Raw genomic sequence first — 21,701 nt, forward strand, 5'->3', positions numbered from 1 at the left:
TTAGAGCCAGAACTGTGGGCAACAGGTGAGAAGTCACAGGCCTCAGGGATGGGTGAGGATCTGGGAGAACAAGACAATAGGCCCTATAGAGAGAAGGTAAGAGAAAAGAACTCTCAGTGGCAGGCAGCTTGGCAGACAAGGAATTGAAGAAGAGAAAGTTCTGTGGTGGGTTTGAAAGTTGTTTGCTGTGGAGACATGATATGAACTACTTCTTCAGTGAAATCTCTTGTGAAATCTTCTAGTCGTTAGATCTTTGGTGGGAAGGGGCTCTTAAGAAGAACTCGGGGCGGGGGGGGGTGCTCTGGGTGGCTCAGTCGGTTAAGCGTCCAACTTCGGCTCAGGTCATGATCTCATGGTTCGTGGGTTCGAGCCCCATGTCGGGCCCTGTGCCGATGGCTCAGAGCCTGGAACCTGCTTCAGATTCTGTGTCTCCCTCTCTTTCTCCCCCTCCCCTGCTCATGATCTGTCTCTCTCTGTCTGTCAAAAATAAATAATTTTTTTAAAAAAGAAAGAAAAATCAGCAAGGCAAATGAATTACCAAGGAGAGAAACCAATTATAATTACAGGCATTTCCTTGAAGGTAATTTTCAAAAGATGTGGCGGTGATTTTTAAAACCTGGAGATTCTTAAAAGACCCTTTAGTTCAAATAACACTCGGTGTGTAGATTTATTTCGACAGAGTAGAGAACAATTTAGCAAAAGTCATGAATGAATATTTGTATAATTCTCCTAGTTGCATCAGAAAACAAGATTGATACTCTTGGCAAAGCTTTCAACTCAACACTTTATGGGGTGTATGGGTGGCTTAGTCGGTTAGGTGGCTGACTTCAGCTCAGGTCATGATCTCACGGTTCGTGGGTTCAAGCCCCGCATCGGGCTCTGTACTGACAGCTCAGAGCCTGGAGCCTGTTTCAGATTCTGTATCTCCCTCTCTCTCTGATCCTCCCCTGCTCCCGCTGTCTCTCTTTCAGAAATAAATAAAGCATTAAAAATTTTTAACTCAGAGAGAGAGGGAGTCACAGACTGAAACAGGCTCCAGGCTCTGAGCTGGCAGTCAGCACAGAGCCCGACGCGGGGCTCGAACCCACGAACCGCGAGATCATGACCTAAGTGAAAGTCGGACGCTTAACCGACTAAGCCAGCCAGGCGCCCCAATCAGATTTCTTAAATAATTTTTATGACTTAGAAAGGTTTTTTTTCCTGGGCCGCCTGGGTGGTTCAGTTGGTTAAGTGTCTGACTTCAGCTCAGGTCATGATCTCACAGTTTATGAGTTCGAGTCCCACGTCAGACTCTGTGCTGACCGCTCAGAGCCTGGAGCCTGCTTCCAATGCTGTGTCTTCCTCTCTCTCTCTGCCCCTCCGACCCTCATGCTCTGTCTCTCTCTCAATAATAAATAAACATTAAAAATTTTAAAACAATCTTTCTCCTTCGTTGAGGGGAGGTTCCATTACAGAGGCATGATTGATTAAATGATTGGCCTTTGGTGATTAACTCAATCTCCAGCCCCTTCCCTTCTCCCCAGAGTCAGGGGTGGTGCTGAAGGTTCTAAGCTTCTAGTCACATGGTCTTTCTGACGACCGGCCCCCATCCTGAAGCTACCTAGAGGCCTCCTTAGAACAAAAGATGTTTGTCGCTCAGGAAATTCTGAAGGTTTTAGGACTCTGTGCCAGGAACCAGAAACAAAGTCCATATATCTTTCTACAACAAAGCCACATCTTGACTGCAGCCAAGTGTTTTTGTGTTTGGGCACAAAGCCCACACCTTATGGGAACCTGAGAAGCAACAGGAAGCTCTCTGGCGAAACCCCCTGGGGGGGAGGGGAATAAGGTGAGTGGGAGATGCCCTCATAAGCCTCTCACCTTGTGTTCGAGGGGGGCCATAAGGCATTGTGCTCAGATTCGGATTAGCTGCGGCTCAAGCCTCTGGCCCTGTGGACACGTGAAGGGTTTCCTGGACGCCACAGCGGGGCCCCCACCCCTGACTCCAGCGTGAACTTTCCATGGTTCTTTAAAAATAAGCAACAGATACAAGATCTCCAGAAGCATGCTCTTATTGGCTGAATGTCTGCATCTTCCCAGAATTCTTACGTTGAAGCTTCTCATCCCCAGCTTGCTGGTATTAGGAGATGGGCTGGTAGCAGGAGTCTCGCACAGAGTCGTGACGCCGAGGCTTTCCTCTCCAAGAAGCCACTTTACTCCAGCCGGCGTCACTCAGTTGGGTTCGTACCAAAGAACTGAGCCCCGAACACCACATGGCGCGATTTTTTTTAAATATATTTTTTACTTTTTTGTCTCCCATATATGGTAACACACAAACATGCAGTCTGATTAACATGGTCTCATGTTACAAGGTCAGGAGGGATGTCATCACATAGGCGGATAGCAAAGTTGCCTTGAGATGTTCTTTTTTGTTTGTTTGTTTCCTTACGGAGGGGACTCTACCACATTCCCCCTTTGATGCTTTGACCCCTCTATTTAGGGTCAAAGAGTTGGTCTAGAGATTTATATTTTTATATCTTCATTACATGAGTGGATGTCTCTTCTTCCTCTTTTTTTTTTTTTTCTTTTTAGTTTTTGGCCTCAATGAGATTGGAGGCAGACCGTCCAACCGGGGAAGCTAAACAGGGTATGATTAAGTATCCTCCTGAAATTAGGAGAATAATTCCTATGAGGCTTTTGAATCCCCCAAGAGTTGAAAACCATCCTCCAAATAACTCTCTGGGGTTCCAGCCCTTACAGGTCTGGACTGGGACGTGAGCAGCCTTTCTCATTGGCTCTGTGATCTCCTCTAGGACCTTTTCCTCATCCTCTATCTTTAGGCAGCAGTTGCGCAGGTTAGCATTTCCACAGATACCTCTCTCAGAAGCAAGCACGCGATCTAAGGCCAAGCAGTGTGGACAGATGGCATCGCACATTTTGGTTTGCTGCTTGGCTGGTAAGTTAAGAGCTCTGGCAATTTCATTGGTTATAATTTTTACAACTGCTTGCAGTGGAATTATGTGGTTTAGCGTGCAAATGGGAGTAGCTGTAGCCCCCATACCCATCCTCTGCCCAGGTGGCAGGGCCATAATCTTGGATTATACGCTCAGGAGGCCATCTATTATCTTTTTTTTTTTTAATTTTTTTTAATGTTTTTATTTATTTCTAGGAGATAGAAAGACAGCGTGAGCAGGGGAGGGCCAGAGAGAGAGGGAGTCACAGACTGAAGCAGGCTCCAGGCTCTGAGCTGGCAGCACAGAGCCCGACGCGGGGCTCGAACCCACGAACCGCGAGATCATGACCTAAGCAAAAGTCGGACGCTTAACCGACTAAGCCACCCAGGCGCCCCGGCCATCTATTATCTTTGTAATTATTAATTGTAAGGCACACTGCCTTTATTTATTTATTTTTTTTGAGACTCCCTGTCCCTATACACTTGAATTCTCAAATATTTTTCTCTGGCAAGTGGGAGCAGGAATAAAGATGGACGGATAGTTTTCAGCACATATGACCCTGACCAGACTGAGGGAAGTATAACATAGGCTGTCATTCCACATCTCTAGTGTGGTCCACCCGGGACCCGCCATTTGATGGCCGTGTTGACATTGTCTCAGGCCTCTCGTAGACGAGAGAAGTGAGACAAGGCTGGGGATCTGGCTCGAGGTGACCTGGGGTCCCCATCATTGGGTTTTCTGGGCAGTTGGTATGTTGAGTTTCCAACAGGGATGGTGATGAACTTTTTCCCCATGAGGCAAGACAGTTTTCCCAAAAACGGAGCTTTTGAGAAGCCAAACCCCAATAGTAGGACTGGGGTATTTTGTTTTACTTGTAGGGATCTAATTGTGTTTAGTCTCTAATGGCCATTGTTTTCCTATGTTGGTACCAACGAAGCATCCTCTCCACAAAGGGAAGGTGAGTGTTCACAGAAACCTGTCACCACATTTCCAGCCGGCCAGGGTGTCTCAGCCAGGCCTATGGCAAAGAGCAGAGCAAGAATCACAGTAATAGTGAGAAACACGGCGTGGCAGTGCATCACAAGAAAGGAAACATTGTTTCACAGGACTGTCGATTCCTCAAGCTTCTGCCATGCGCAGATTAGTCAGCCTCTGAGTGACTAAAGCAGGGCTGCCGTCTCCCGGAGCCTCTGGGGTTGCAGATTGTTCCTTCCATGGGGTCAGCTTGCACGGCGTTGATGGGTCAGGAATGCACTCCCAGTTTGGAGATGCCAGCTTCACTCTGCTGTGGTCAATCCGGGGACCCACTTCGGCTACCTTTACTGCAGTAGGGGTGGACAAAATGACAGTGAACAGGCGCCTCCAAAGGGATTTTAGGGCTTGGATATTTCATTCTTTTATCTATATTGCATCTCCTGGTTTAAAGGGGTGAGCGTCTGTGGTCAGATTAACAGGTAATCGTTCTCCGACCCAGTGGTGAAAGGTGGTTAAGGTAACGCCAAGGGCCCACATCTGTTGTTTTAGGGTTAGATTGCCTGTCTCATTTAGATTCCCCCCCTTATGCCCTTGATAATGGGGGGAGGGCACCCATAAAGGATTTTATAAAGGGAGACCCCCATCTGCTTCTTTAGCCTCCCACTTGCAGCTGCAGTCTGCCTTCCTGAAGGTCCTTTATCTCTCCCTGCCTAATGTCACCCCTTTCCTTATTTATTTCTCCCCTGGAACAGGGCCTGTAACTGCTATTGGGGAGCAGGGATGGTGACCGGTCTGTCTTCTTCAAGCTGATAAGGGACGGTGTAGGGGTCCAGCAGCTAGACTCTACCCAAGGGTTAGTTGAGTGGCCCACAGTGTGGTTTTCCAGGAAGGCTGGCAGGCTGAGGCGGCATAAACATTAGCAGACACAAAGAGAAAAACACAAAGTAAAGATTATACTGACCAACAAGATGACATCTTAAGATCATGTCTACAGTTTCCAAACCCATGAAATAATCTAGGAGAGACCCTGACTGTGTAAACCACATATGTCAGGGACTCTCATTACCCAACTAATGGAGAACCAGGAGCAAGAAGTAATCAGTGGTGGCTCTATTTTCAAGAGTTTGGCCCTAACTTAATTTAAAAAAAAAAAAACTTTTTAAGCATCTAATGCTTGTGAGGTGTTATTTAGAGTTTTGCTGAGTAATAAGCTTTATTTTGATATGTAAAACTTTTTCAGGAGCCAGAAGTTCTGCTAGAGAAAGAGTCAAGGCAGCCATTTACCATTATTAATATGTAATTTTTAGCTAAGCCGAACCCGAGTATTATTTTATAAAGCAGAATTTTTATTACTTTGTGTGCCTTTTTTGTCTTGTAGGGGAAGGCCCCTACCCAATTAGTAAAAGTATTAACCCATACAAACAGATGTTGGCTTTTTTTTTTTTTTTTTTTACCTTGGCAACTGAGTGAGACCTAGTTGTTAGTCTTTTCTTGGATAGTTAGTCTCCGGTTCCTTGATTGTCTGGGAGAGCAAGTCTGTGCTTGAGAGGATTGTTTTTAAGACATTCTTGCAGAACTCTCCTTGACCTTTTTTTTTTTTTTCAGTAAACATCATTTGAGCCATTGGATAAGTTTTGTCCCTCCCTAAATGAAAGGCCTGATGCTGTGTTTTAATAATCTTTTAGCTCTGTGAGCTTGGTAATAGTAACTGCCCTGCTCTGTTTTAACCATTCCAAGGGCTGGAGACAGTGTTTAGGAGTCAGACCCCAGTTTATTTATTTGTTTGTTTATTTGGGGGGAGGGGACAGTAGGTGGGATTGAGTCTCCTTTAATAATTGACATAGCAGCAAACTATCTTCCTGAACCCTGGTATCTATAGCCTTCAATACCCAGTAATTTTCAAAAACTCACATAATTGTTTATCTGTTCTGAGTTGGTAGCACCATAGTCTCTAATTTAGTTATAATGTGCCTTTCTAGCAAGGGAGCAAGGTTGTCTGGCATTATCAGGAAACAATGAGGAAAAATTAGGTTTCCCCACATACATCCCAGGGGCTGAAAGAAAAATTTAGTTAGAAGTTTTCCAGAGGTGCCTCTAATTGTCGTGCTGCATTTGGATAGTTGGCCTGGAGTGGAAAGGAGGACAGAAAAGGGAGCTCTGGTGTTAAGAAGGAAATCAACCAGTTCTTCTATACTTAGAGTTACCGAGGTTCTGGGTTTCTGATAGACGGTTTAGGGGAGCCGCTGTGAAGAGCCCCCAGGAAATGGGTTATCTGAGCCTCACAGATAGAGGTCTGAGGGCATTCAAATCTCCAGTGATTGTTTCCATATCAGGGGCATGGCTTATGGGGTTTTCATTTTGGCTTTCATTTTGGTTGTCCCCTTGAGGACATTCTCACTTAGTGCTCTGAACAGCCATATAAATGGCACTTGGTGCCAGGACCTCGGGAAGTTGGTCTGACATAGTACGTAAGGCCACAGCTAAGGCCTTAGATATTTATTTATTTATTGCAAATAGTTTATTGTCAAGTTGGTTTCCACATAACACCCAGTGCTCATCCCCACACGTGCCCTCCTCCATGCCCATCTCCCCCNAGGAAGGCCAACAGGCTCTCATTTTGCGTTTGTAAAATACTGGCTAATTTAGCATAATTTAAGGGCTAAATCTTAGATTGCCTTCATTTTTTCCTAAAACATCTGTGTCATTAAGAGTCTGATTTAACAAAAGCATGATATCTTTCCAGATCAGCACACAAAAACATATGTAATATTCTGAAAAGCCTTTATATATTTATCCAATTAGAAAATTTACCTAAATCTCCTTTTATCTGTCTTAAACCTTGTAATATAAAGTTCTTTGCTGTTGTTTTGTTTTGTTTTGACCCCTCTGTTTTCTGCCTATAGAATCTTGGGGGAAGGACTGTAACCAAGCAAGATTTTCTCGGTTATCTTAGGATGCACTGATTTTATTTTGGCCCAACAGCAACTTATGTATTGATCATTGGCCATTGAAGGAGGGGGTTAAAAGGCCAAAGTCAAGGTCTTTTCCCTTGTCTTTTTCAACAATGCCCACACAAATATGTTTCAGCCACGTGGGTATCCATTTTTTGCATACAGTGGGCTAAGCTTAGTAAAATGGCTCCCATGTAGCTTAGTAAAAGCCCTTTATATATCATCCATCCCTCATATGGCAGAGGCTTCCATTCCTCTAGTAAACAAGAACAGCACAAATGTGGAGGATTTGGAGGCTGGCATCAAGGGTATTGCCATCATTTTCCCAGCCTTTGGATCAAAAGAGGAGGAATTTTAGTATATGTGCTGCCGAAGCGAGCACAAAAGAGGAGGAATTTTAATCTTAACCCTGTGTACTTTTAGAATCCATTTATTTTTTTTTAATGTTTTATTTATTTCTAGGAGAGAGAGAGACAGCGTGAGCAGGGGAGGGTCAGAGAGAGAGGGAGTCACAGACTGAAACAGGCTCCAGGCTCTGAGCTGGCAGTCAGCACAGAGCCCGACGCGGGGCTCGAACCCACGAACCGCGAGATCATGACCTAAGCGAAAGTCAGATGCTTAACTGACTAAGCCCCCAAGGCGCCCCTAGAATCCATTTATTTTAACCTTAGTCCATCTTGACCATATACAAAATTTCTTTTTAAAGATTATCCTTCACAAACCTTCTACAACTTTTCCTTTGCATCTAGATCTTGTCCCAAGCCACTTTTCTCCAAATAACCAGTCTCATTTAGAATAAAATCATCTTCTTCTACCTTTAACAAAAATATATTTCCATTCCTTATATCTTTCTTACATACCTCCTACTTTCTTACATACAGAGTTGCTTTCCTTATTTCCAACAGTCTTAAGTACACTTAGTAGAATTTTAGCTACTAGAAACTTTAGTCTCCAGTGAAAACTAAGTAATAATCAATTATGAACTCTGTGTTACATCAGAATCTTTAGATGGCAAACATATGAATCCATTAAGCACAAGCATGTTTTTCAACAGTTCCAAATATCCTTAGCTTTTTTGCAACAAATCAAAAGCACAAACCTACATCTACTAATTAGTGCTTTAGCTTCTTATCTCGTTAGATAGCCAATGAGTTCAATCTCAATTTATCATGCAAGCAAAACTTTAACGTTTTAGGTTACCAAGGACTTTGAAAGCTATCTTAACAATTACCCATGAAAACTACAAGACAGACAAAACTAACCGTTACTTTAAGTCATCCTTTTGTTAACATATTGGAACAGAGATAACGTGAGATTATTTGACCTTCAGCAAATCTAGGTAGAATACAGATTTGTTTCTGTTTTGGGTTTTTTTTTTTTTTAAATACTGACAAACATTGTCTATCTCAAACCAACAAACTTAAATTAGCTTAAACACTGAATACATTTTACTTGAGATAAGACACAAAGATGTAAGACACTTTGTTCCCCATGGTTAATTTTTACCTGGAAAGTTGGTGGGGAAATCCAACTTCGATGGTCTTCGCTCCTCAACATCTAGGGTGGAAGGAAGAGCTAATGGTGCCTGAGGCCTTGAGGAGTCAGTTATGCAGGCTGCTCCCACCCCCCCAGGTGGTGCAGAAAAGGAGTGGGGGAAGGGAGGGCAGAAGAGACAGGTGCCACCAGAAGGCAGAGAAAGAGAATTCCCAGTTTTAAGTCTTGTCAGCTCAGGCAGAGGAGCAGACTCCAGGTTTCTTTTGTTTTGTTCTCTACCAGTGGAATTAGGCAGTCCGCGTCAGTCCAGAGAAGACAGGGAATTTCCCCGAAACAAAGGAGTTTCGGCGGCTGCTTGGGAATATTCTTTAAAGTCCATGTTCTGAGGTAGGACAACCAGAGACAGTTGGGTCTAGTTATCATAGTCATTGACCCAGGAAATGAACAAGAGACACACAGTTACAGGGCGAGTCCAACCTGCCGCCCAGCGCCCAAGGCCTTAGAGGTGCTGCTTCGTTCCTCTTCCCTTGTGGACTTACTAGTGCGACCCTGGGAGGTGAGCAGGCTCCCCTTCTGCCTGTTACGGGCAGGTCTGCCAAAACGAACCCAGGTTCTTACCAGTCTGACGGGCACTCCCCTGAGCCGGTTCCAGGGCCTCACAGGGTACTGCACGGGGGTCCTCGCCCCAGCACGTCAGGAGGGCTAGTCTCCTGTGGATCAAGGGGTCCGTTGGGGCCAGGTGAGCGGCCTCTCCCAGCGCCCTGAGGTTTGCATCCCCTGGGGAAAAGGAGGAAACACACCATCTCTGAATCCCGGATGAGCCCCCAAGCAATGGAGCAGGATTCTCGCACAGAGAGTTGTGACACTGAGGCTTTTCTTTCCAGGAAGCAACTGTATCCTAGCCAGCGTCTCTCAGTAGGGTTCGTACTGGAAGAACTAAGCCCCAAACATCACGTGGCATGGTTTTTTAAAATATATTTTTTACTTCTTTGTCTCCCACATATGGCAACATACATACATGCAGTCTGATTAAGTGATCTCATGTTACAAGGTTGTGAGGGATGTTGTCACATAAGCGGATGGCAAGGTTGCCTTGAGATGTTCTTTTTTTTTTTTTTTTTAATTTTCCTTAGGGAGAGGATCCTACCACAGGGTCTGTAGGAAGTGATTAGATTTAGATGAGGTCATGAGAGTGAGCCCCCAGGGCGAGGTTAGTGTCCCTGTGGGAAGAGGCATGTGAGGGGCCCCTAGGCAGCTCAGTCAGTTGAGCATCTGACTCAGGTCATCGTCTCATGGTTCGTGAGTTCGAGCCCCACATTGGGCTCTGTGCAGACAGCTCGGAGCCTGGAGCCTGCTTCAGATTCTGTCTCCCTCTCTCTCTCTGCCCTCCCGCAGTCATGCTCTATCTCTGTCTCTCTCAAACATAAGTCAACTTAAAAAAGAAAAGACATTAGGGGCACCCTGATGGCTCAGTCGGTAAGTGTCCGACTTCAGCTCAGCTCATGATCTCACTGTTTGTGGGTCCGAGCTCCCCGTCGGGCTCTGTGCAGACAGCTTAGCGCCTGGAGCCTGCTGTTGTCTCCCTCACTCTCTGCCCCTCCCCGTCTTGTACTCTCCCTGTCTCTCTGTCTTTCTCTCAAAAGTAAAAATAAAAACAGTAAAAAATTGTTTAAAAACTACTTAAAAAAAGAAGAGACATGAGAAAACCTCAGATCTCTCCTTCCCTCTCTGCCTCTCCCCCTGCCACCTGACGATGAATAAGGGCACCTGCAAGCCAGGAGAGGGCTTTCACCAGAAACGTGACGGCGCTCTGATCTCGGGCCTCCCAGCCTCCAGAATTGCGAGAAATAAGTTTCTGTCGTTCAAGCCGCCCAGTTGTGGCATTTTACAAGAGCCGGAGTTGACCGAGGCAGGTGTGCAAGAAGATATGACACTGATGGGCTCCCAGGGGGAGTGCCTGGGAGCCGGGGGAGGCAGGGAGACCATAGCAGAAAAAGCCTGCAGGGAGAGCCGGGTTCATCCTTGGCACCCAGGCCACTGGAACAGCCACCGTCTCGAACATCGCTGGTCACTGTGTCTGAGAGAAGAGGGAGCTCAGAGTGGGGAGGAGGGAGTTCTTACAGTTAAATGCCCCAGCTTTGAAGTGACAGTATTCCCAACTCAGTGTCCAGGCAGAATAGACAAGGTCGGCTACCGTCCTGTGAGTGAGTTTAGGGATTTCCGTCTGCATCAAGGAACTTGGTGTGACCACAAGGAGGCAGTAGCACACAACTTTCCATCTCCCAGCCACAGTCCCTGGCTCTCTGCTGGGGTTGGGGGGCTTTGCGCAAGCTGTCCTCTCTGCTTAGAACACCCTCCTAGCCCCTCTTGGCCTAGTTAAGATCTGCCCAACTTTCAGAGCTCACCTCACTTCTTCAGCAAAGCCATCAGAGATCTCTGATTAGATCAAATCGTATTAGAGGCTTTCAAAACTCCCTCTTCATTTTGCTATAGATGGAGATGGAGAATGGTTTCCCAGCATCCAAATTTCCCTTCTTCTTTTAAGTAATGGAAAGCCCCCTCCCATTTTTATTCTTTTTAAAAATTTTTAAATGTTTATTTAATTTTTAAGAGAGATAGAGAGAGAGTCAGAGCACAAGCTAGGGAGGGACAGAGAGGGAGACACAGAATCTGAAGCAGGATCCAGGCCCTGAGCTCTCAGCACAGAGCCCGATGCGGGGCTCGAACTGACAAACCGTGAGATCATGACCTGAGCTGAAGTGGATGCTTAAGCAACTGAGCTACCCAGGCGCCCCACTGCTTCCCTCTTCTAAATAAGGACCCTTGTGATTGCATGGGACCCACCCAAACAATCCAGGATAACCTCCTCCACCTCATGATTCTAATTAAACCCCACTAAGGAAGTCCGTTTCGCCATGTACAACATTTTCCCAGGCTACAGGAATTGGGACGTCACCTGCTGTGGGGGAAGGCATCATTCTGCTCCCTGCCCAAGGACGAAAGTACGGAGCCCACTTAGATACTTAGTCTTCAGCATGGTGAGCTCACCCAGCCACCCTGTGTATGTTTCCCAAGACCCATGCCAGGCCCTGGAGACACAGAGATGAAATGACCTGGTCCCTCTTGGGAGGATCTTGGGGTCTAGTCTGGGAGAGAGAGAATCAGAACACAGCACAAGGACTCAATTCGGGGGCCACAGGGCACTCCAGGGACACAGATGGAAACAGCATCTACTCTGAGGCCAGAAGGACGAGTGTGGTCGGCCAGGCGAGAGGGAACAGAGGGGAGGGGCAGCAGAGCTGTCCCAGCCTCCGTGTGACACCTGGGAAGTGCCAAGCCCTTGTGGGCGACACACAGAAGGAACCGCTGCCTCACGGATGGTAAACTGTTTTGCAACTGTTAACTGTGATAATGTTCCCCTTCCTCTTCCTCCTTCAAAGGTGGAAGTGACAGAGGAGACCAAAGCCAGTAAAACCCAGAAGTCTTGCCTCCACAGACTGGAAGGCATGGCTGTTGTTGTGGTCCTGGCCCTCAGGTGCAGCCGCGGGAGTCTAACCGCAGGAACACTCTGACGTCCCAGACTGAACACGCGCACACGCCACGCTGTACAGGGCTGTTGGTGACGATAATGTGGGTTATGACGGCGGAATGGCCCATACAGAGACATGGTCAATGGCAGAAAATGCAATTAGCACTGTCACTGCTATTCACTCAGTGATAGTCTATTAACAATATCAGCCATCAATAATATTCCATTTTCACCTGGCTCCCCTTAATGCCTGTCTCGTCCTCATATGCACGTTTTCCGTCTCCAAGCACTTCTCACCGCTCAGTCAGTGGTGGGGTGTGTAATTCTTCATTTCGGTGTTGTGAGTTCGAGTCACTCATTGGGTATAGAGATTACTTAAAAAAAATAAAATATTTATGGGGCACCTGGGTGGCTCAGTCGGTTAAACGTCAGACTTCGGCTCCGGTCATGATCTCACAGTCTGTGGGCTCCAGCCCCGCCTCGGGCTCTGTGCTGACAGCCCAGACCCTGGAGCCTGTCTTCAGATTCTGTGACTCCGTCTCTCTCCGACCTTCCCCTGCTCATGCTGTCTCTATCTCTCTCTCAAAAATAAATACAACAAAAAAATTAAAATAAAGAAAATATTTATTTTTTAATGTTTGTTTATTTTTGAGAGAGAGAGACAGAGAGACAGAAAGACAGAGCATGAAGGGGAGGGGGCAGAGAGAGGGAGACACAGAATCGGAAGCAGGCTCCAGGCTCCGAGCTGTCAGCACAGAGCCCGATGTGGGGCTCAAACCCACAAACTGTGAGTACATGACCTGAGCCGAAGTCAGGCGCTTAACCGACTGAGCCACCCAGGCGCCCCAAAATCTTTAAAGAAGAATGAAATGCATAGATTGGTTGATAGATACTGAATAAGTATAACAAACAGGTGAGTGGATTAATAAATTGGTTAATCGATTAATAAAGGGAGGAATGGACAAATGGGTGCAAGAATGAATGAATGACAGGTAAGGGCAAAAGAAAGGATAGATAATCCAATGAGAGAAAGTGGAAGCGGGGCTGGAGGAATCGAAAGAAAGAAGGATGGGAATCAGTGAAGAAGCGGAGACAAGGAATGAGGGAGATGGGTGGCTGGATAGTGAAGGAACCAGTGCGTGAGCAGATGGAAGTGAGTTGAAGTACAAACTCCGTGGCCTCCCTGATGTGCCGCTGACTTCAAATATGACTGGGGGGGGGGCGGGGGAGACTTCCTGCCAACCCTCTACTCCACCATTTTCCATCTGTATAACGAGGAGACTGGATTGGATGACTTTGCGGCCCCCACCGAGGTCTGGTTCCCTCCCGTAAACCTGGCTCCCTGCTTAATTTCCCACAGCCACACGCGGTCCACAGGGAAGACTTCCGGGCTCTACGGGAGTCCCACGCTGGTGCTCGGGACAAACCCAGAGAGTCCTGCCTGAAGCCAGTGTATCGCGTGCTAATTTGACTCCGAACTTCAGTTCTGCTGAATTTCAGTACCCAAATCTCAACCGCCAGGAGAACCGGGTGTCGAAATGGCATCGTTTCCCATTGTTTACCCATATTTTGAATTCCCCTATCTTTATACACGCACGGAGATCAATTTCTGTAACCAAAGGACACCAACAAATTTTGCTCATCTTCCTCAAATCGTGGCTCTCTGTGTGTGTTAGGCAAGGGCACTGTTCCACAGGCGAAAGGAGTCATGATCAGTATTTTTAATAAAATAGTAGAAGTAAATATTGCTTCATAGAACTTTGATTCCAGGGGCGCCTGGGTGGCTTAGTCGGTTGAGCGTCCGACTTTCGCTTAGGTCATGATCTCGCGGTTCGTGGGTTCGGGCCCCGCGTCGGGCTCTGTGCTGACTGCCAGCTCAGAGCCTGGAGCCTGTTTCAGTCTGTGACTCCCTCTCTCTCTGACCCTCCCCTGCTCATGCTGTCTCTCTCTCTCTCCTAGAAATAAATAAAACATTAAAAAAAAATTTAATAAAAGAACTTTGATTCCAGTTCCTAGATGTAAAACGGCTGTGTGCGCAGAGCTGTGATGTAAGCTTTGCATCCTACTCGATGTTGTCTCCCAAAAGGAGGGGGGGCTACGTTAAGATCGCTGATCTGAGCTTTTAAGATCTCTCTCTCCACATGTTGGGGACACATTATCTCATTTAATCCTCTCTAGAACTGACATGGTAGATATTTTTTAGTTTCCCTCTCACAGACGAAAATTCAGGAGGCTCTGTGGATCGGTCAAGGCTATCCCCCTAGTGGGTGACGGAGCTGAGGCTGTCCAAAAAATGGAAGACATCCTCTTAGACTTCATAAAAGGGGGGGGAAAGGGGCGGGGAAGGTGGAAGATTTAACAACAATAGAGCAGGATGTGTGCTCCACCAAAATTAAGCAGAAAGCAAGAAAGGAACACGAGTGTTGAGCGGTAACAAGTGCTTAGAGGCGGAAAATGTGTGTATGAGGATGAGAAAGCCATCTGGGCTGCCAAGATTAAAACAGAAGTTCAATTAATAAATTCAGGAGAAACTGAATGCAGTCAGGCCTCCCAGAGAGGCAAGAGGGGAGGGGGAACGGGTTACGTTGTTTTTATAACCAGGAAGGCAGCCAAGAGCCAGTGGGAAACAGGCCAGGTGCAATATATTAATGTCCAGGTCAAAGGTCTACTGTGCACACCGCTTGCTGTTGCCTTGGCAACGGACTCCTCTTAATCCTAATGACGGCTCAAGAAAACAGTCTGCACTGCTCCCAAATGAAGCTGTCATCAGGGAAGAAGTCCTACTTGATCTGATCTTGGTCTACCTTTGGGGAAGGTCTGGGGAGGGGTTTGAAAGAGGTTTGCTTGGCGACCAAGAATGATGTCATGAAGGAAATGGCAGTGAATTGCTTAAAAGGTGAGCTGGAGCTGGCACCACAGAAAAAGAGACTGTAACTTCCTTCCAGCCCTGAGCCTCGGGTAGAAACCACAGGTATCCAATAGCTAACATTTATTGAGCATTTCTATGGGTCAGTCACTTTTAAGGGCTTTGTGTGTATTGCCCACTTAATCCTATAATAATCCTATGAAGTATTATCAGTGAGCCCATTTTACAGTCAAGGCAACTGAGACTTGGCAAAGGTTGTTTTCTAATATACCAGTGAGTAAGCAGCAGCCCTGGGAATCGAACCCAGGCCTTGTGACTGGGAAGACTTAACCACGGATAGAGCCTTCCACTGATCTAGGAGGCACTGGAGGAATGACCCGGAAGGGAGATTTGGGACACACAGCACGAAACTTATTATCCAGAAGCTGGGGTCAGCCCAGGACCGTGGGGCTCTTGCAAGGGCCAGTCCAACCCCAGGGGCCACTCCTCCTCCTCCCCGTGTCTGGACAGTCTTCTCACACTCCAGGGCCTCTACAAACGCAGTCCTCAGGGGCTCAGAGCCGGGCACGACACGGGATGCGAGTCCGGCTGCGCCAGTCCAAGCAGACCAGCAAGCCCAGGGAGACGAGCACCAGGCCGGCCAGCCCCAGGCGGACGAGGTTGCCCTGTGTGTAGTCCGAGGGGCCTGAGCCTGCAGGCAGAGCAGCGGGGGGCGGCCTTCAGCTCCGGGGCCCACAGTTTCCGCCCGCCCGCCTCCAGGGGTCTAACCTCCAGGGTGAGACCGCACACACCACTGCAGTCTCAAACTTGAAGGGTCAATGCTAGCAGGGGTCCTGAACGCCTGGGCTTGGGGAGGAGAGGCTGGGGTCCAGGTGGGGGGCAGGGAGGAGCCGGGGACCCAGACCCCAGGTGGGGAGCAGGGAGGGGCTAAGAACCCGGAGCCCTGGCCTGAGGATCAGGGAGGAACCTGGGGTACAGACCCCCCGGGGCCGATGAGAAGGGGCTGGGGACCCGGATCCCCAGGTGGGGGGACAGGGAGGAGCTGGGGCCCAGACCCCCGGGTCCGATGAGAAGGGGCTGGGGGCCCGGACCCCCAGGTGGGGGGACAGGGAGGGGCCTGGGGCCCAGACCCCCGGGTCCGATGAGAAGGGGCTGGGGGCCCGGACCCCCNTCTCTCTGACCCTCCCTCCCCCACCCTTCCCTCCCCTCCTCCCACTCTCCCCTCCTTCCCTCCCTCTCTCCCTCTCCCCTCTCCTCCCCCTTCCTTCCCCCCTCTCTCCCCCTCTGTCTCTCTTAATCTAGGCCAGTGTCTCCCTCAGTTTCTCTGGCTCCTCGAGGGTCTCTGTGCCCTTTGCATCCTTGTCCCTGTGTCCCCGTGTCTGTGTCCTCAAGTACACCTTTCTCCGTGTTCTGGGCGTCTTGTTCTCCCTCTCCCTGGATGTCCCCTCTTCTCTGCTTGTGCCTCACTCAAGTTCTCTCTCTGTTCTTTTTCCTCCCCCCCCCCCCCCCCCCCCNCCCCGTCCTGTGTGTTTCACTCTCCTGGATCTCAGAGGCAGGGGCTCCCCAGTTGTCTCTCCCCGTGCTTTGGGGTTTCTCCCAACTGTCCTAACCTCAGCACTTGGTGACACTTTGGATAAATCTGGATAATTCTTTGCTGTAGCGGGGTGGGTGCGGGCTGTCCTGTGATTTGCAGCACCGCTGGCCTCTCTCTACCCACTGGATGCCAGGAGCACACCCTTCCTCAGTCGTGACAACCAAAAATGTCTCCACATATTACCAAAGATCAGCTGGGGGGTGCGGGGCTCAGAGTTGTCCCTGGTTAAGAATCACCCCTGTTTCTCTGGCTCTCTTTCTCTCCCCATGTAGCTCTTTTTTTTTCCCTCTGTCAGACAAGCCTGTCTGTAAATGTCTCTCTCAGTTCTCTCTCCCTGCATGTGTCTGTCCCTCCTTCCCCGACCTTCATCACGCCCCAATGTCCCTTCTTTTTCCCTGCCCCAGGACCTCACCTGTCACGAGCAGCTCCAGCGTATCACTGGGGTGGGACCAGACACCCAGATCCCAGCCTGCCATCTGGTACTGGCAGTGGTAACTGCCCCCCTGGGCGGGGGTCACCTCCTCCAGGAAGAAGTCTGCCAGCTCCTTGGACACCTCCCAGTGCAGCACAGAGATGACCTCTCCAGACTTGAAGAGTGCAAACCTCCAGGCGGGTTGAGGGGCCCGGCAACTCAAGGTCACGTTGACCCCAGGGGTTACAATTGCGGCAGGCTGAGCCCCCAGCCGAGGCTTGGGGTGTGAGGCTGGGGGGACTGAATAAACAGGGCTGCCTGGGTCCCTGGGCCCCTGACAGCCCAAGGAGATGGGGTGGGAAGAGAATCACCTGAGACAATCTGCCTCTTTCTCATTTGCAGTTTCCCGCTTGGAAAATAGGAGGCACTGGACTCCAATCAAGGATGGTGAAAACTAGCTGCAAATCAGAGTATCAGAGCAACCCCTAAGCTTTACTCAATAGCTTTTAAACATAATGTCAAGGGACTGGGTCCCAGAAATCTGCAATTTTAAATTGCCCTTGACTTTTTAAAAAATGCTTTTATTCATTTTTGAGAGTGCCAGAGACAGAGCATGAGCATGAGCAGGGGAGGGGCAGAGAGAGAGGGAGACATAGAGTCTGAAGCAGGCTCTGAGCTGTCAGCACAGAGCCCAGTGACGGACTCGAGCTCACAAGCTGTGAGGCAAAGTCAGATGCCCATCCGACTGAGCCACCCAGGCGCCCTGCTCTTGACTATTTTTAACATAGTCAGCATACTTCAATAGTTGCCAAAACATGCTGTCTATTTGGGTAAAAAACAAAAACAAAAACAAAAAAACCAAAAATACAAACTTGTATCGAACTTTAGACCATTCTCCAAAAATAGTTCCAGGTAAATTAAAGACCTGCTTTGGTTTTATTTTGTTTTGTTTCACTGTTATAGTATGAGAAGAAAAAAAGAGGAAAATGTATTTGTCCTGGGGGTAGAGAAAGCTACCTTAAAATATAAAACAAAAAATTCAGGAGACACAAGGTTAATTAATTTGATGACTTCAAATTTTTAAAGTTGTGTATGAGAATAGACATATGGCGCTAGGAGACAAACAACAGCCCTGACAGCAATGACTTTTCCACTAATCACATAGATTAAGAGTACGGAAAGAGGGGGCCACCTGCACGGCTCAGTCAGTTGGCGTCTGACCTTGGCTCAGGTCATGATCTCACGGTTCGTGGGTTCGAGCCCCACGTCGGGCTTTGTGCTGACAGCTAGCTCAGAGCCTGGAGCCTGCTTCAGATTCTGTGTCTCCCTCTCTCTCTGACCCTCCCCTTCTCACACTGTCTCTCTCTCTCTGTCTCAAAAATTTAAAAAAAAAACCATTAAAAAAGTACGGAAAGAGGGGCACCTGGGTGGATCCGTTGGTTGAGTGACATCAGCTCAAGTCATGACCTTGCAGTTTGTGAGTTCAAGCCCCACATCAGTCTCACTGGTGCAGTGCAGGGCCCGCTTCAGATCCTCTGTGTGTGTGTCTCTCTCTGCCCCTCCCCCACTTGTGTTTTCTTTCTATCTCTCTCTCTCTCTCAAAAAATAAGTAAACATTTAAAAAAAAAAAGAATATAGAAAGAAATCCCAAACCCAACTGAATTGAAAATTGGACAAATCATATAAATAAGGCAGTACACAGAAGAGGAAGTCTAATAGACGAAAACATATGGGGGAGGAGGGGAGAGGAAGTTGCTTAATGTTAATAGTAATCATTGAAAAAAATTAAAACAACAGTTAATTTTTTTTTGGCCTATCAGATTGTCAACAATTTAAAGAATGGTTTATATTCTGTTTGGGTAAAGATAGAGTGAAACGAGTAGTTAGGTACCCTTAAGTGCATCTTTTGAGAAGGCAATGTATGCATTTCTATTAAAATACACAGAGGAAATGACAAATGACCCAATAATTCCTTTCTACCCTATACAAACGGGCGCAAAAACCTCATACTGTAGCACTTGCTGAATCATGATGGGCGTACGGCCAGAGGAGGACTCTGGAAACAACCTAAATATACATCAATAGAGCCAAATAAAATAGAATCCTACCATACCTCAGCAAATGTTAAACAGCAGTTTGTTTTAATTTTTAATATTTATTTATTTTTGAAAGACAGAGCATGAGTAGGGGAGAGACAAAGAGAAAGAGAGACATAGAATCCAAAGTAGGCTCCGGGCTCTGAGCTATCAGCACAGAGCCTGATGTGGGGCTCGAACCCATTTTAAACCATGAGATCATGACCTGAGCCAAAGTCAGATGCTTAACCAACTGAGCCACCCAGCCACCCCAGCAGTTTTTTTCAAAAGCAGAGTTAGTTATAATAATAGGGAAACATCTGCAACAGATTGTAAAGTGAAAAATGTAAGATGTAGAACACTGTGGGTCATGAAATATCAATTTTGCCTTGGCAAGAAAACAAAGAAGTATATAAATACATATATGTGTCTGAATGCATGCGGATTTTAAAAATAGGGATCAAAGCTTATTTAAGGAAGAGGAGGAAGTGAAAGAGGGAGTTTCTCAGTACTTTGGTAATAATTTTTTAAACCATGAATATATGTTAGCTTTATCACTTAAAAATAGTAATTTAAAATAAATTGATAGCTAAGGTATCAGTCGTTTTCTAGGCAATTCTTATTTGAAGCTGTAGTGTAGTGGAGGAAATTTGAGAGAAAAAAGAGATCTGACCAATCAGAAAACTTGAAAAGAGGGGCACCTGAGTGGCTCAGCCATCTGAACATCCAACTTCTGCTCAGGTCGTGATCTCACCATTTGTGGGTTCAAGCCCTGCATTGGGCTTCAAACTGCAGTGTGGAGCCTACTTGGGATTTTCTCTCTACCCCCACTACCTGCCTCTCCCCTGACTCATTCTTTCTCTCTCTCTCAAAATAAGTAAGTGAAAGAAAGAAAGAGAGAGAGAGAGAGAGAGAGAGAGAGAAAGGAGAGGGGAGGGGAGGGAAGGGAAGGGAAGGGAAGCAAAGCTGTAAGGAAACCCAAGGCTATCTCAGGGTGGAGAATCTTACTCTTGTGGATATAGGCTTCCAAGTGGCGGAATCATTGGCATTGCCAGAGACCCTATTTCTTGAGCCCTGCACTATGCCAAGCTCTGAGTCAAGGGTTTTTAAATTAATTTTTAAAATACTCTCTCCAGGCTCCGAGCCCTCAGCATAGAGCCCGATGAAGGGCTCAAACTCATGAACCATTAGATCATGACCTGAGCCAAAATCAGATGCTTAACGAACTGAGCCACCCAGGCGCCCCTTATTTTTATTTTTTTTTGAGTAATCTCTGCACGCAACATGGAGCTCAAACCCACGACCCCGAGATCAAGAGTCGCAAGCTCTTCCCACTCAGCCAGCCAGGTGCCCCGTACACATGGGTGATTTTATTACATCCTCACAAAAGCCCATTTCACAGAGAAGGAAACAGTAGCAAGTGGTGATTTGTTCAAAATCGTCAATGAATAGTATGGTGAAATTGAGGTTCCAGCTTAGGTCTCTTTAGCTGCCTCACCTATCCTGGTCAGTAAAGGGAATGAAGTTAGAAGGAAGGAAACGAAGGGGGGAGGGAAGAAAAGATGAAAGAAGGGAAGGAAGGGGGGAATACGGAAATCTGGGGTGAAGCTGGGCACCAAAATAAAATCTGAGTAGTTGGAAATGGGCTGTCAGCAGCATACAGGTGAACGGACGGAGGGTATTACTCACCAGTTGACATGATGTCTGCATCACACAGAGGCCCTGCAGAAGGGGGAGGGGGTTAAGTCTTCTCAAAGCCCTAGGCTGCTGCCATCCCTATCTCATTGTGAACCCAGGAATCTAACGCCCCAGGCCCTCCTTCCTCTGGGAAACAGGATCTTGCCTCTCTCAGTAGCTGTAACTGTAAACTTCAATCCCCACCTACTTCAGGAGCCTGAGGCTGGCCCCAGCCCCATCTTGCCTTTACACCCAGTGTTCAGGCCCTGGACTCCCTCCCTTCCACAGGGTCTGGGGCCCCAGCTCCCTTCTACCCAGAGACCCAAGTGGTCTGGCTTCATCCCCTCCCACATCAGAATCTAGGATTCTACATTTGCTATCCCCAGGAGTTCACGTACCTGGAACCCTCCTGCCTCGAGACCCAGGGAACCCTGTCCCCACTCCCTCATTTCCCTTCCAGGAACAGGAATTCAGGGCTAGTGTGTCCTCCTGCCATAGGACTCAAGGATCTGGACCCCCTGCCCTGTCCCCTTATTCTGGCCAAGAATTCGGGACCCTCAGCTGCTGCTGCCTGACCTTCCTGCACCTGCCCTCAGGGAAACTCAGGAGCCCTCTTCCTTGCCCCTCACCGGCCCTCCCCCCCCCCCCCGCAGCCTCCACCGCCCCCCACTCAGGGTGTCCAGCTCTCCAGAGCCTCTCTTTCTGCACCCCAGCCAGCCTGGAGCCCAGCGAGAAGGCGGTGGAGCAGCTCACAGAGGGTCAGCAGCTGAAGGAAGAGCACCAGAGTCATGGTGGGCAGATTTCGGCTGGAGCAGAAGTAGGAGCCAGGGCTCAGCCGTGTCCTCTAACGTCTCAGGAAATGCAATTTCAGAAACCCAGAGTTCTGTTTAAGGGAGGGAGGAGGGAAGTGGGGCCTCTGGCTGATGGAGTCACAGCCCCATGGTGCTGTGGAAAAAGCTGGGAGAACGGGCAGTCGCAACCAGTTCACTAAATAAATAAATAAACTAGCTCTTATGTGTCAGACCCTGTGCTGCACTATTCTGGGGGCACAAAGAGGAGTCAGACCCCATCACTGCCCTAGAGCAGCTCCCAGTGTGATGTAAAAAGGGAGGCCGACCAGGTGAGTTAAAAAAAAAAAAAAGAAAGAGAGAGAGCGCTACCATAGAAGCCAGATATGGCGCTGAGAGAATCCACA

General features: G+C 47.9%; 1 protein-coding gene and 1 long non-coding RNA gene across 2 annotated transcripts; one reads left to right on the forward strand and one right to left on the reverse strand.

Moving 5' to 3' along the window:
* The first annotated feature begins 14 nt into the window (after positions 1–14).
* LOC144225811 (uncharacterized) lies at positions 15–13,625 on the forward strand. Its single transcript, XR_013333402.1, has 2 exons — positions 15–96; positions 13,243–13,625. It is a non-coding gene; the product is annotated as an uncharacterized LOC144225811 (long non-coding RNA).
* Positions 13,626–14,856: 1,231 nt separating this feature from the next.
* OSCAR (osteoclast associated Ig-like receptor) lies at positions 14,857–21,352 on the reverse strand. The gene is made up of 4 exons (XM_077756917.1): positions 21,260–21,352; positions 20,519–20,551; positions 16,715–17,054; positions 14,857–15,465 (listed from the first exon to the last, which is right to left on the reverse strand). Exons 1-4 carry the CDS (start codon positions 21,294–21,296, stop codon positions 15,303–15,305), a joined length of 573 nt encoding a protein of 190 aa, XP_077613043.1. The 5' UTR covers positions 21,297–21,352; the 3' UTR covers positions 14,857–15,302.
* Between the last annotated feature and the right edge of the window lie 349 nt (positions 21,353–21,701).

Source organism: Crocuta crocuta, unplaced genomic scaffold (assembly GCF_008692635.1).
Source record: "Crocuta crocuta isolate KB4526 unplaced genomic scaffold, BGI_CrCroc_1.0 scaffold142, whole genome shotgun sequence".
NCBI classification, from domain to species: Eukaryota; Metazoa; Chordata; class Mammalia; order Carnivora; family Hyaenidae; genus Crocuta; species Crocuta crocuta.